Genomic DNA, 16,091 nt, shown 5'->3' on the forward strand with positions numbered 1-16,091 from the left:
CCTGGCTGGTGTAGCTTCCTAGTTTTAATTTCAAATGTATAAAGTAATAAGTCTTTGTTTAAAAAAATGAAAGGAAAAAAGTCCTCAAAGCACAGCAAAATCATCAGTGATGGTGAATATATGGGCATTAAGAAGTTCTCTATATTATAATGTATTTTTTCCCCTTAGAAAATAGACTGGCTCTGTTAAGAAGGTCAGAAAAATCTTGCAGCATATGTAAAAGATTCCGAAGCTGTTAGTGTTGAGAGCTTCTGTGAAGCTCAGAGTCCTCCTTCAGGGGCAGAAGGCACATCTGAAGAACAGCACTGCAAATTACAAGCAGCCTTCAGGCACGATGAGATGATTAGCAAAGTGCAGGCATGGCCACAGCCATGTGAACTCTGGTTCAGAACAGTGTGATTAGCACTGATTGAAATCTGATTTTAAATGCTGCCACTGATTGTGATATTTCACCAGCTCGTACGAAGAGTTGGGTTCTGAAAGAACAAGTCTGTGCTGAAAGATATTTCTGACACAAAGAGCCCAAAACAGATTGCAAAAGATTTATCTGGGGGCTTTGAGTGGCTGAGATTGCTAATTGTGAGAACTTGGAAGAATATTTTGAAAAATGGACATGAACCCACTAAATCTCTGATTCAAACAGGATCTAGGAAAAAAACCCTCAAAATTGTCAGGGAAGATATGCAGATGAGCTTTTCAAAATTATCTGCTTTACTGAGGAACAATAATCAGATTATCTCTGCCAAAATGCTTTGGCCATTTCAAAATCCCTGCCCTGTTTATGACAGCTTTTCCCTAATTCAATTTTGGCCTTCTATCCTCATTTACATGCATTTCTAACATGATAAAAATTATTTTGTATCACTACAGTAGTTTCTGATAATTCAGAAGCCTTTACCAGCCAAAATCATGCATTTTTAGTGCTTATTAGCTCAATTATTCATACACTAACACGATCACTTCAATGAATTTAAATAATCTTGTCCAAGAGCAAAAAACCAAAGCTAAAACTGTCTTTTTCTTGGCATTTCTTATATTAAGTTAAGAGTGCCAGTTCCTGGAATAGCTGCAGGTATGGCCATGTTTCTGGTAGTATGGATGCTGTGCCAGTAGATGGCAAGCTTTACTGCAAAGAATTTCACTGCCAACCATCTCATCTGCATCTCAAGGATTTAACCATGGGGCAAAACGCTTGGCACTAAATCCTCTTGTAATTAAATTAAAGTACCACTGTTTATAAAGAGACTGATAATTACCTCAAGTGTCAGTCAATGTAAATCCAAAGCAATCAGCATTTTGTTTCCATTTTTCCTAAGTTACATACGAGTTTTAAGACTCTGTCAGAACAAGTCACTGCTGAAGTGACCTTAATTGCTTAGGAATGAAAAACAGCTCCTCTGCACATCTGAGGTAGAGCATGAGGCTTTTCCTGGTTATCCTTCTGCAACCTGGCCAAAACCCAAGTTCCACTGAAACATTTCTGTCCCTTTGCAGCTTTTTCTTTGAATGCAGAAGAGAATATTTTTAAAGCATCTGCTCAAACTGAGACAGTCTTCGCATCAATCATCACATTGCATCACAGGGCATGCAGGAGCTTCCACCTGCCATACTCTTCATCCTCCTTCCATGCAGCTCTGAGCTCAGGAGGTTCCCAAATCCCTCCTTCCACATCACTCCAGGGCAGCAGGGAAACTCAGTTTCCACAGGGCAGCAAGGGAGGTAGCATAAATAACTTACCTGAAACAGGTGGGAAACGGTGTTAAAACTAGCAGTCCAGAATCCAAGGATTAGCTGAAGCACTCACATCCTTCAGGAACAGGACTTTTTAAAATAAAGACATCATGGATATGTCCAGGTGAACTGCCGACCACTTGATAACCCTCTGATGATCACCTTTCTGAGATGCAGTTTTGCTGCTGAGACAAACTGCTAAAGAGTATCCTTAAAATCTTGGTCTCTGCCTTTAAACTACAACCAAGCTAAAACTCAGCATGGTTACATGTCTGCTAAGAACTTCAGAATTCCTGAGTTCCTCAAAAACTACACAAATCATCAAAACCATGGCACAGTGCATTAGAATAAAGCCAGAACACCAAAAATGCTGCTCTTTCACTATCAACTTGTTGTACAAATAAGACAAGAGTATCCTCTAGGGAGTATTGGATTTAATGAATTGTCTGTTGGCAATTTCTGGCAATTCGAGATTAATTTTATAAATGCTACAAAATTTGAAATTAAAATACTGCTTAAAAAAATCCAGGAAAGGTTTTCTGTGTTTTTCCCATAGTGATGCCACCCTGCAGACAAACTGGCTGCCTTCACTCCATACAGACAGTGCTTTTAGGGGTGTCTTTCCCCTTCTCTCATTTTCCCTCCACTCTTACTGCCTCAGACAGTGATGAAGCTTTTTAACCAGTGCTCACTCTTGCCACCAAAACTGCAGACTGGCAAACACATCATGCACTCACACAGTCATTATAACAAACTCAGCCTCTTGCAGGCAAATTATCTCTGGAAAAGCAGTAATAATTAACTAAATTGCTTCTCATGTCACTGTGGTCCTGTGTAAGAAAGCACTCGAATGATTGACCTCACCTCTTGTAGCTTACACAGTACAACAGTCAGACAACATTATAACTTGATCATAATTAATTTATTCAAATTTGCTATGTTTCCCCAAACATACACTTTAATGAATTTTAAATAGGTACACAGACTGAAAAGAAAGCTCTCTAAAGTAGTGCAAAAAAAATGCAGGATGCAGAAGCTCCTAAGGACCACAGTTTTGCTCATTTTAACTGTAATTAATAGATTGCAGTAAGCTCTGTATAATCCAGGCTAAAGGAAAAAACCTAAATGCATGGGCAAAGCACAAAATTATGTAAACCAGGACATAAAAACGTACATGAGAGTATGCTGAGGAAGAGAAAGGTCTGAGTTACTGCTGACAGTGGTGCAGATCAGTACATGTGACCAATGTCTTGAATTTTTGCATTCAGTGAGAGCTCTGAGCTGGAGCAAGTGCAACCATCACTGCATAAGGATGAAATACCTGCTCCCAAAACTGATTATTAACAGGTTTGGGGAGGGTCATTTTAAAGGCAGGCTAATCCAAAAGTACTATTTTGTTCTATTTTCCTTCAGAGAACATGAGATAACACTCCAGTTCTCCTGCTAATCAATGTTTCATTTGCTTTCTATGTAATCCTTAAGACCACTGTTGGTTTTAAATCACAGTGTCACTGCTGCTATCAATGTTACTACATAAACCTCTGTTCTCCTTGCTCAAACAAGTATTAATTACTTATCTGGCTCACTAAATGTACCTATTCATGAACATCAAGTTCATTCAGACTGGTGCTTCTATTCTCAGAGGCACTGCTGCTCCTGTGTACACCTCAAGTCAGAAAGCACAACAGTCATGTACAGATAATTTTTAAGCCTTTCCATTGATTATCTTAGTGTCAAACCTACACAAGCAGTCTTTCCTAAGTAGTTAAGCCTTCTGATACTTTCTTTCTTTCTCCACCTCCCCCTCCTAAGAGAAAAACAGAATAAATTGTATTATATACTAAAATGCACACTATGGAAACACACCATGACCAGTCAGTTTGTATTCTCTGACACTCCCCCATGGTTGGTTGGTATCCTCAGGGGACCAACCCTAGCCTCTCCCTTTTCCAGGGATCTGTCCCAGGCCTTTATTAGCAATGGTCTGACCCCAGTTATTGGAGTCCCCATCTCTGCTCACCTCTTCTCTTTCAATGCCCCATCTCCATCTCTACTGTGTCTGCTCTCCCGAATCTCAGTTCAGGAACTGGGAAGAAATTAGAGACTGATGGTAAAGGTGTCTGAATTCCTCTGAGAGGTTCAGCTCCTCCACAACACCCTGCTTGCAGAAACACACACTGTTCTGCTGCTGTAGAAGACACATACCCTTCATATATCCAAACTATACTCCAGAATAAAAGTATAAAACAAATAATAATAAAAAAGATGCTTACAGTACTTACATTTAAATAATTTAATGCAACTTTTGTGCTCCAGCTCATGAGTCTTTCTCTCACAAATTGCCTTCTCTCCTAAAGAAACATTCAGCTTAATTTCAGAGTCTTGGCCCAGATACAGCTGCTTCAGTGTATCCCAGCGGTGGATTCTGAACAGTGCTGGTAACAGCTCACCCTCCTTGACTGGGAAGTGAGAAGTAGATCTTGCTATTGTTACTCCTTATAGCTGCAAGGCAACTCCAAGTGGCCTTTAATTACTGACAGAAGCTCAGTTCCCAGAGGGTAAGGAACATCTTTGCACCATGTTCATCACCGTGTCCTTCCAGCCTGGGAGGCTGGATGGCTCTCACAGGGCTGTTTTGCATCTCAGGTGTTTGGTAGATTCTTTGTGGTGGAGATGCTGTACACCTGTGAAATTACTACTTATAATCAGCAAATCAAAATCAAGGTGCCTGATGTTTTGAACTGTTTATTTGAGCTATAACTGCATCTGAGTAATATAGCTTGTGAAACCCAGTGCAAAAAATCATCCACTACAAAAGATTGGTACCACCACAGAAGTGATATTGAACTAAAAAAAGGTGGTTCATCTCCTTTCTCTAGTAACAAAAACAGAAACAAAAACCTTAAATATACCTGAATGTGTTCCATATTGTTGGATATCCATTGACAACAACTGGTATTGTCTCAACTATACTATTAATAAAGTGTTAAACAATCCTGACACTCCAGACCATGGCTGTTGAAAGAGGCAAGAACAGGAAATTACAACTTACTCAAGTTTTCATAATTGTTTTCATTTTACATTCATTAGTCTACTAAGGCATCACACAGTTGCCAGTCCCTTTTTCTTCTCAAGAGCCAGCAATTGGTGCTGTGGGTTTTGAAGCACAGTTGTATTAAGAACTACACTTCTTTCACTGTTGGTTAGTCCCAGTGCTGTGAATTCCTCAGGATTTTTTGTATTTCTTTCTTAGAATCACTCTGCATGAGGAATGATTCCAGGTGCCTGTCAAACTCTTGCCAAAAGAACTCTACATGTGTCGATGGTCATGAAGATGACCCTTGCCTTTGTGCAGACCCATCAGTGGACAGTGTGGAGGAACTCTGCAACAAAACGTCCAACCCTTGCTCCTCCAACCCTTGTCTCCAAAACTCTACCTGCCTGGGCGCTGCTGGGAACCTCAGCCTCCCCTGCAAGTGCCCCGCTGGGTCCGACGGCCCTGCCTGTCAGCGAGCTGCCAGTGAGTGTGACAGCAACCCGTGTGAGCACGGGGGCACGTGCCAGAGCAGCCTGGAGGGGCCCACGTGCCTGTGCAGCGCTGGCTACACGGGCAGGCTGTGCGAGAGGGACGTGGACGAGTGCAGCTCCGAGCCGTGCCGCAACGGGGCCCTGTGCCGGGACGGCGTGGGCCACTACTCCTGCTACTGCGTGCCGGGCTACCAGGGCAGGCACTGCGACCTGGAAGTGAACGAGTGTGCCTCGGAGCCCTGCCTCAACGGGGCCACCTGCCTCAACCAGATCGGGCACTACGACTGCATCTGTCCCCCCGGCTACACCGGTAAGTGAGCCCTTTTCATTACAGCAACTTCTCCTCTGGGTCCTGTGGAACCATCATAACTCATGTTCCAGGTTCAACTCCCTCGCCCACACGTGAATTTAGCTGCCACATTCACATTCTCTGAAAAATCCCTTTGCCCAGGATTTTTCTCCTGGGAAGCTGAGAAGCCTCAGAGAAAAAGGAAAACAATTTTTATCTCATTTGCTTCTCCTGTGTTGTGCTCACATGTGGAATGTGTTTGGAGACTGTTTACCCACAGGTGATTGCTTCATTGGATTCTGGTGTAAGTTATTTTGACTCAATGGCTTATTAGTGTCAAGCTGTGTCGAGACTCTGGAGAGAGTCATGAGTTTTCCTTATCTTTTTAACATTGAGTAAGTATCCTTTCTGTATTCTTTAGTACAGTTTAGTTTAGTATTCTTTAATATAATATAGTAGCATAAAATAATAAGTTAGCTTTCTGAGAACAAGGGAGTCAGATTCATCATCCCTTCCTTTGTCAGGGATCCCTGCAAATACAATATTTAGCCATATCTGCATTACCACCTTGCCTTCAGCTTCAGCACCAGTGGCTGTTGATACATTATGGATAACCACATCACTGTGAGCTACTGATACCAGAAAGAGAAGGGTTAAAGAAATCTCACATCCACCAAAATCTACACAGCAGTTTTGTGAACACCAAGCTATGTCAGGGGGCTAGGTGGACTTTGCTTTTAAAAGAAACATTCTCAAAATGCTCTCTTCAAAGTGCTATATCTAGTTTTTTTCTGAGGGTCAAAACCTGTGTTTGACAGATTTAAAAATTAGATCCAAGTAGACAAATGCTACTCTAAACTTAGACATTTCATATTAAATTTCTCTCATCTGCCCTTCTCAGAAACAAAGGACTCATTTGCAACTAGAACATTATGTAAGTTACATGGGCAAGTGTTATGTTCCCAAACTGCCCATTTATTGATAATCCCATTTTATATAGCTCCATTTTAAGGTACAGGTGTGATTTTTCTTCCCTACTTCCTCTATTGAAAACCATATAATTCTTGTTGGAAGACAGGTCCCTTCAAATTTCAAAGCTGTATTCAGGGCTAGGACTGTGAAAGGTAGCACACTGAATCATTAAAAGGAGAAAAGGGGAGGCATTTTAGTGATAGACTGCCAGTCAGGTAAGCAAAGGAAAAGAAATAGTCATACAGCAGAAAGGGGAGAAAAAACAGCTATTGCTTCAAGTTATTCAAATGAATAAGAAATAAGAGATGTGGTTTACAGCTCCGTCCCCAAATCCCCATGCAGGAGGGGAAGTCAAAGGTAAAAAGCAGCTTTCCTGTGTCTAACACAGCGCTCGTTGGAAGGCAGCCCTTGGTTAATATCCCTTATGAGCACAGAGAATGTTATTTGAAGGAAGCTTGTTACCTTCCTGCCACCCCGCTGCTGCCAGGGGGTGTCGGAGCCCAGGCCAGCTGAGGAGAAAACTGCACAACTGAGGGAAAGCCAAAGAGCAGAAGGAAGGAAAAACCTATTAACAACCAGCATGGTTACTCTGCAATGATCACACTCAACCCAGACCTCCTGTTGTATTCAGGAAACTCTATTTGTTTAACTGGCGCTGTTAGTGGGGTCCAGGCCTGGATCCACAGCCCAGAAACTTGGGTTTGAAAGAGCTGGAATATACACCTTAGAGACAAAGGGAGAGAAAACATATTGAAATAGTAAAGCCCAAACAAAAAGAAACAAAAATTGTTGTTGGAGTTGCTCCACTTTCATCATGAAATTCTGCTGTTTCCCAAGCTGATGCCCTCTTCTCTCACCAAAAAAAGTCACCAAAGCTCCACACTTTGCACAAGCAGAGTTAAGAAATGAGGAGAGAACCAAGGAAGGAGAAGAGGTCTAAAATACACAGCAGAAGAGGCTGCAGTGTTTTGACATACAACTCCAACACTGCTTCCAGCAGCAAAAGAGACTAACCATAGGAATTCTATAGAGGAGTAGCAGACCATTCCTCCAGCAGTAAAACATCAGCTTTAAAAAGCTACTTAACAAAATGATTTTTCAGAAGCATTCTTTTTTGTTGGTTTTTTGCACCTTGATGTGAGTTGTGCTAAATGCACAAGCCAGAGGGATTACAGGATGAAAGCCTTGAGGTGTCCCCAGTGGTAATAAAATCCCTCATTTACCCCATCAGGGGATCTTGCCAACCATTATTATCCTGGCCTGACACCATGAATTACTGTGGGAAGTCATCCAGCCTCATCTCATTTCCTTAAGTTGTGAAAACAGGTTGTATCTCCTGATATGCAGGTAAAGAAGGTACAGTAAATCTATAGCTGCAATATTAACCAAATGCATGAGTTACTGGCTGCTGTTGCTACTTGTTTCATGGACTATGACTGCTATTTTGTGTGATTGGTATGCTGCAGGACTTCTTAAAATAGCTGAGAAATGTCACACATAATTCTTACACAAATGGAGGAGGTTAGAATGCACCAAGAGCCAAAGACTGGAAAATTCAGCATGAAATCTGCAGTTTCTATGATAATGTTCTGCATGTGTGAAATTATTTACAAGACATGTGTCACACAGCTGTTAAATAATGAAGTTCAATTGGTTTGTTGAAGTTTTGCTGGCTACCCTAATCAATTGCATTTTCTCCTCCATTGGACTAATTGCACTTGCTTTTAATTCACCCCAACAGAGCACGGTGTAAGAGCCTGTTATTACCCACAGCTATATGCATTAATTACCTTGCTGAAGCCAAGTCCTCTACTGCCAGTGAACATTCCAGTGAACTCTCAGGAGTGCATGGCAGTTCCAAAATCCATTCTCAGCCTAAGACAGCAAGAGAAAGCATTTCAGCTGCAGACAAAGTAGGTGCAGGGAGCTGGATTTGTTCTTTGTGCAATACCTTTCACGATGAGGTAACCATCGCTGCGATGACATCTTACAATATGAGGAAATTACTCCTGATAGATCTCCAAGCTTTCATTCAGGATTCTCATCAATAGTGTATGTGCTATGCAAATATTAAGAACAGATGCATCATAAACAGATGCATCTTAGGCACTTAAAGGCAAGCAGAGGCACAGCAGCTCTACCATGGGATGGAAAACCTCAAGTAGAGATCTCACTTCCCAACAAGCTCATGTCCCTGTCATTGTGGATGTAATGGCAAACCATACAGTCCATCCAGCAGCAACTGCCAGCAGTGCAAAGCCCGTTTCCTTCCCCAGCTTCCCAGTTTCAAAGCAGCACTCCCCACCTAGTGTCCTAGCCAGCCCAGGTATTCAGCACTGCTCAGATGCCCAAGCTCAAAAGGGACAAGCCTTGATCAAAAAAACACAACCTCTCCCTGTCTAGTTTTGGCTGTAACTCTCTTCCTGTCGCTTCAAGCCTGGTGCCTATAAATTAGCCATGTGACACTCTCCATCCAAATAATGGCACACAAGATTACTTTTTACAGAATGAGGAATTTGGGGACAGCCCTCTGGACCTGCTGCACCTGAGTACAGTACCTTAGTACAGAAGAGCAGAAAGGGTGACCTGCTTACCAATTCCCAGCCATATTAAGAATGTGCAGGTCCTCATGGAAGTACAGTGAGCCTCCAAACCCCTAGTATCTTTGAGCAGAAAGTGATTTTACACTCTATCTGTTGGCATGCAAGTTTGCAAACATTGGCTGTGTGTCCTTCATCCTCACTTGTGTTTTATTCACTGGGGATGTAGAAAGAAGTGCACAGTAGGACTCGGTGGAGAAGCAAGCAGTATAAGAAACAAGCCTGATTCTTCAGAGAAACTGCAAATGTTACAAATGTGACTTTTCCCCACCTTCCCAGCATTTCAATTCAAACCATTTGTGTGGTCTGGTGCATGCAGGGATGCTCAACCTGCTCCAGGACACCCAGGGAGCCTCAGCTCATGGTGGTGCAGCCCTGTGCAATAACTGTGGCGGGGCTCCTTGGCGCTCTCCTTCCTGCCTGGCATATGATATTTGGCATACAGCATATTTGTGACAGAATGTTAGACTGAGGTGAAAATGCAGATCTAATCTTTTCATCTCTCTTCTACACATCTAAGAAAGCCTGACAGCAGACTCAGCGGAGGCTAGGAAGGGATTCCCCCTGTCTGCATGGCAGATCGCATTGGCTGGATGCATTATACAGGGAGAAGTTTTCTTCTGGGGCAACATTGCCGAAGGCAGGTTACTGGGCTTGATAGATTAAAGACATGAACCAAAACAACAACGCTATGTTCTCATGTTAATTGTCAGGCTGTTCTCAGGCCTGTAGTTTTAAATTTGGCTGAGCTGAGGATCAGTTGAACACGGCTTGTTTTGTCACATGATTTTTAGTGTTCGCAGTAAGCTGTTAACAAGCTCTGGCAGATTTACGGTCACTAGACACACTTCTGCAAACACATTGTTTATAATTGCAGTGAATTCACAGGGCAATGACCACAGAGGGACTGCTTGCTATATCTGGCTGCAATGTACATTACCATAAAGCCGTCAGAGAGCGTTCCTGGGCTGGGCTCTCCTGGCAGGCTCCCGCTGAAAGTAGTGGTTAGCTGAGCAGTGAACCTTGAACTGGGGGCACGCCACTGGCAGCTTCCCCGTCCACTCTGTGGTCTCAAGGAACTATTTCTTAACTGCTGAAAATAGGAACTTGCACTTTAATGTTTAAAGACAACAAAAAATAGTTATGAGTCAACATCTGCAATTTTTGGGTTGGCATTTTAAGATCTTGCCCAGTACTTATCCATAGTACAAATTTATTCTTTTAAAATAAAGATGCTCACAAGCACCAAAATTAATTATTCATGAAGTGGTAGTGCTAAATATTTTCAATCTCTGTGTTTTAAGAAAGATGCTCAAAGTTATAATGTATAAATTTCATAGCAGTAGAGAGCTGACAAAAGGAGCATAAAGAATTAGAGATGAGCTCCTAAATAAACTGCAAGAGTGATACCTATCAGCAAACATGCCTGTTCCCTCTGTTCAAAGAGTACTCTATCATCTTTTACTGAAAATTTCACTTTTACCAAAAAAGAAAAAAAAAAAGAACCCATTCTCAGAGCTGCAGTTTTTCTTTCAAGTAGGAAATTCCCCTGGGAACTTTTCAATACTGCAGCAATTTCGACAAGCCAAATAAAAAATAAGGAAATTCGCTTCAAAGCAGCTTCTTCATTATAATTTGCCACTTTGCATCTGTTTTGTGGCTGATACTGTAGCTGCTGTAAAAACCTGACTTGGCGGTTGAAAATTATTTGAAAATATTACTCTATTGCTCCAAACACTAAGTAAGTGCATAAGCATACAAAACCCTGAAATAATCAAAGCTGCAAGGCATTAATTATTAAATTTTCTTAGTGTCTCCTGGTCTGTGCTAGAGATAAGAAAAAGGAGTGTATATATAACCTGCCAACTATCACAAATAGCTGTGAAGTCACATTAGAACTGATTTATTTCTGGCAATTATCTCTGAAGAGCAGCTCCAAGATTCTGACCTGCTGCAAACACAGCACCACAGACCCATTTACCTGCACATTGATAAGCCTTAAAAAAATTAAGCACTGCTGAACAAGACACTTCCCAATGAATTAAAAAAACTGGGAACTGTCCATTTAAAGGCCAATTTTAAATGGACTCTTATGACATCAATAAACTGCTGGTCTCTTCTGTATAATGTAAATAGGATAGTAGCATTGTTGAATACACTGAAAATTAGTTTGTCCTGTCTCCATGTTCAAGCTAACAGAAAAAGTTATTTTACATGTTCTTGTGAAAACAATTGGCTTGTTCTTTTGTAAATTCTGCCAAGCCTTGAAAAAAACTAGTTGTGCAAAGCACATTGAGGAGGAAATGTCTTTAAAAACCAGGCAACTGCATAAAGAAAAAAAAAATTATGTGACTATTGTACTTCAGGCAGTCCTTGCTGAGATTTCCAAAGCTGTCTCCTAAGCTTGGGGTTTATTTTCTCTGCTTCTGAAGGTACGAACTGTGAGGTGGAAATCGACGAGTGCTTGTCCCAGCCTTGCCTGAACGGGGGGACCTGCCATGATTCCCTGGGGAGCTTCTCCTGCTCGTGCCCGCAGGGCTTCCTCGGGGACCTCTGCGGCACCGACATCGACGAGTGCGCCAGCCAGCCCTGCCTGCACGGGGGACACTGCACGGATGGCACCAATGGGTAGGTGTGCCAGCCCTGCCTGCACGGGGGACACTGCACGGATGGCACCAATGGGTAGGTGTGCCAGCCCTGCCTGCACGGGGGACACTGCACGGATGGCACCAATGGGTAGGTGTGCCAGCCCTGCCTGCACGGGGGACACTGCACGGATGGCACCAATGGGTAGGTGTGCCAGCCCTGCCTGCATGGGGGACACTGCACGGATGGCACCAATGGGTAGGTGTGCCAGCCCTGGCAGGGCTCAGGGACACTGCACGGATGGCACCAATGGGTAGGTGTGCCAGCCCTGGCAGGGCTCAGGGACACTGCACGGGTGGCACCAATGGGTAGGTGTGCCAGCCCTGGCAGGGCTCAGGGACACTGCACGGGTGGCACCAATGGGTAAGGCGTGCCAGCCCCGGCAGGGCCCAGCCAGGTGCCCCTGGGATAGGAATGCTACAGGATCCTGCCAGGGCTGGTAGTTCATCTCCTTCCCCATTTCACTCCTTGGCCCTGCACTATTCTCAGTTTTGATTTGAAAACGATCAAGGAATGCCAGTCTGGTGTCAGAGCCAATAGGACAACAAAACATTTATGGCAAAGACTGACCGAGAAGTGTATTTTTCATATTTGTACTTTAAATATTTACAATGCACTGTTTTCCTGACTGTTAGTACTGTCATTTAGATATGAATTCTGTTTCCAATGCTTACCAAACTTTAGTTTCCAAGAAATACGTGAGACTGTATAAAACTGAATTTGCTGACAGCAGCTGCCCACACTGACAGACAGAAGGACTAGAAGAGAAAAACTGTAATAACTGTAACCATAGTAATAGATATCATTAGCAAATGTGTCAGAAACTTTACAGGTATAGAGTACAACAGCTACTTGTTCAAAACAACCTGCAGTCCATGGGCAAAAAAATAACAATAGTAATTAAAAAAAAAAGAATAAGAGAATACAAGGCAAAGGAAAAGTGAGATTCTCCCCCTACTGTTACTGGCCCCACACAGAGGTCCAAGCAGAGCTCTGGCATTCAATCACCAAAACTGGATTTCTGGCTCAGCATGAGCTTCCCAACCTGAACACACATATGTATATTAGCCCAGTCTGGAAGTTTCCCAGTGTATTCATGCAGGTGCTCCTCTTGCCAGTACAGGATTTTTCCTTTATTGTGTATTTTCCAGTTTTTATAAAGCAGATTTGAAGACTCTGGTGCCCCAAAAATCAGTCCAGAAGTCATGTCAGCAAAAGGCATGCTTGCCTTGAGTGAGGGGGTAAGAGATCCTATTCTGGGAATGAGTTTTTGTGCAGTGTGTTGACATGGCACCAGCCCTGTGGAGCTTCTTGTCAGCAGCACCGAACAATTCTGAGCAGGACAAAGCAATTTATTATTTCCCAGTGTAGCTAAAGCACCACAGCAGTGAGAGGGAGTCACCTTGGACCTGAATCACTCAGACCTGTGTGGTAACCTGGAAGCCTTTTGAGAATACACGTGTGAGGTGAGCAACTGGGATGCTCATTCAGGCCAGACTTAATCCTGCTCATTTTTCTCCTGGCTTTTAAATCTGAGGTACATGCAAGACCAATTTTAATTGGCTTGTAATACTGCGGGATATCTGGAGCACAATTGGAGCTCTTTCTGTATTTATGTGATCGAAAGGAATGGACAACAAAGCAACTCAAAACAGAAGGGTGTCCAGCAACTTCCTTTCTTTTATGTATTTTTGGGGATAAATGAAGAATTGGGGTATTTAAGCAGGAGTTTTTCTTTTCTGACTGAGCTACAGTACAGCTGAGGCTTCGGTGTCTGCCATCAGCTCTCACAGAAACGTGTACGAGGCAACGGATCTAGCACAAAAAGCTGTAAATACAAACATCAAACCAAATTCTCTCACAAATTTCAGACTGACCTTCCAGTGATGTTTCATGAATGCAACAAAGTACAAGCTGATCTCTAAAAAAGAAACAAACCATTTTCACATAAGTAAACATTTTTATTTAAACTCAACAGCTTACAGACTTAGCTGGACTACAAAACCTAGTGTGCCTAGGCACAGAGGATATCCTGCATTATCCATGTATTTTTTCCATAGGAAATATTCCCAGGAAATCCCATAGGAGATTCCATAGGAAAGAATGCCTACAGGTACTGCTTTTTGCATATTGTGAGAACATCAAACAAGAATTCAAAAAAAATGCTAGGTATCTAAATTATCACTCTTACTGTAAAAAGCCATCTGCCTGCTCAGCTGTAGCCTGCTCACAAGCAGGGCACCATCCAGAATCCTGGAAGGTCAACAGCAATCTCAAATGCCAAAAGATATCCAAGAAAAAGGCAGGTGGGGCTGCACATTAAGCAATGAGTTCTGGATATTCCTCCATGACTCTGAACCACAGGGAAAAGTAGCTGGGACATAGGCAGAAAAAAAAAGCTTTCACCAAAGCTGAACAGCACCAAACTGAAGGTGCATGGGAGAAATGTGTGAAAAACTCAGCAGAAGAAGACTTCAGATTTGAGAACATACCTCAGAATGAAAATTACTTTTCTGATTCACATCTTCCTCATTACTTTTTATATCTGAAATTCAAATGCCACCTGGTGCAAGTCATCTCTGGTTTTGATTTAGGAATAATCCATACACCAGTAATAAACTGGCCAGCCAGAAGTTTCTGCTTATGCACACACTTAAACAGTGTAGTAAAAAGTTTACACTTTTTGGTCTGTTAGACTGCAGGAGCCAGTTGTTCTCTGATGTTGCTTTATGTTCAACAATTTCACTTTCTCTTCATATGTTTACTCCAAGTCTAAGACTTAGATATTAAGCACAGAAATTATCAAATAAGTATACTTACATCTTGCTCAGCAAGATGCCCTAGGAATGCAATTGTACAATAATGGTGTATCACTTTAATGTAAAAGAAAATAGAAGAAATTTTTGTTTCCTGTCATTTTTTTAGGTCAAGATCATACAAGCCTGCACAGTTAACTTGTATCTTGCAAAAGCCTGTATTTTCATATGACGTACATGTTAACTTTACATTTAATGACCAAAGAACAGGAATGATGCTTTTTATAGCACTCAGCTCTCCAGAAGAAAAAAAGGCAAACAAAACTTCCCAGACATTACTGACATCTGCATGCTGCTAATTTCTATATGTACACTAGTTTGTTTACTTATGTTGTAGTCACACTGATGTCAAAAGGGAGCTGTATTACTGTTGTTACTAGAACTAAGCAAGCAATTGACATTTTTGTTCTAACCTAACAATAAAAGGCTGGTTTGCAGGGGGGAAAAAATTCATTTAGTTGAGGAAAAAAAAAAATTTCCTGCTTTTTCTGCCAATGCAATTTCAACTAGTCCAAGAGGAAGGGATACTAACACACTTACTTTCTCCTCCCTTTTCATTTTGTGAATAATGTTAATCATACAAAATAAAATTTTTCTAAAAGCATTGGAAATGCCACAGACTTTTTTTTCCCCCAAAAATTAAAAGAAGGAAAAAGAAGGATCAACAATCCTTAGGGTTGTGTCAAAACCAACTCACGAGCAGTTCTTTTTCCCCAGACAAAACCACATACTTCAGGGAACAGCTCATTGTTGGTTCCCAATTGCTGTGGTTTCTCCTAAAGCACCAGATGGTGGTCTCAAGCTGGACTCACCCTGTAAGCTACGAGCCAAGGCTACACAAGAAGCCTGTGCATGTTTGGGAACAAAGCCCAGATCTCTTGACTTCCAGCCTGAGTGAACATTGCATTCTGTGTTGCAGGTACAGCTGCAACTGCACCGGGACTGGATTTATGGGCTCGCACTGTGAGACCCTCCCTCCCTTGTGCTGGTCACAGCCATGCTACAACAATGCCACCTGTGAGGACCATGCTGACAATTACACGTGCCACTGTTGGCCAGGTAAGCTCCAAGTTCTCCTATGCATGTGCCTTGAAAAGTAGTAGAGACGCTTCCCCCCCACCACCCCTTCCCCCGATGTAATAAAAGGTTGAAGCTCCACAACCTCAAAAGTCCTCAATGGCCTTGTCTTTACATGGGCTTCACTCATCATAAGCAGAGCCCTCTGGGTAAGTTTCTTGCTTTTCCAGCTGAGAATTGATTCTCCTGTACAGCAGAAGTAGGCAAAACAAAAGGCACCAGCACTGTGGTGCCAAGACAGGAGATAAGTCAAAGCTGGGAGCTGTCTCCCAGTTACTTAATCCTTCAAACCGTGTGGCACATGCATCACTGCTGCAGCTGATGCTGGTTTTAGTCTTCATTAACCCAACCTTTAAACCAGTCTAAAGACTTCTGTCTGGCAGTGGGCAGTGGAACCCACAGGCTGTGTTCTCTACCAGCTGTTTGCAAACA

At 42.4% G+C, this 16,091-nt stretch overlaps 1 protein-coding gene across 1 annotated transcript in view; it reads left to right on the plus strand.

The window, feature by feature from the left end:
* CRB1 (crumbs cell polarity complex component 1) overlaps window positions 1-16,091 on the plus strand; it is a 96,625-nt gene that overhangs the window by 22,883 nt on the left and 57,651 nt on the right. The window contains exons 3-5 of the mRNA XM_059477695.1: window positions 4,985-5,569; window positions 11,553-11,748; window positions 15,502-15,641. Coding sequence (XP_059333678.1) covers window positions 4,985-5,569; window positions 11,553-11,748; window positions 15,502-15,641 — 921 coding nt within the window. The remainder of the gene's footprint in view (window positions 1-4,984; window positions 5,570-11,552; window positions 11,749-15,501; window positions 15,642-16,091) is intronic.

Source organism: Ammospiza nelsoni, chromosome 9 (assembly GCF_027579445.1).
Source record: "Ammospiza nelsoni isolate bAmmNel1 chromosome 9, bAmmNel1.pri, whole genome shotgun sequence".
NCBI classification, from domain to species: Eukaryota; Metazoa; Chordata; class Aves; order Passeriformes; family Passerellidae; genus Ammospiza; species Ammospiza nelsoni.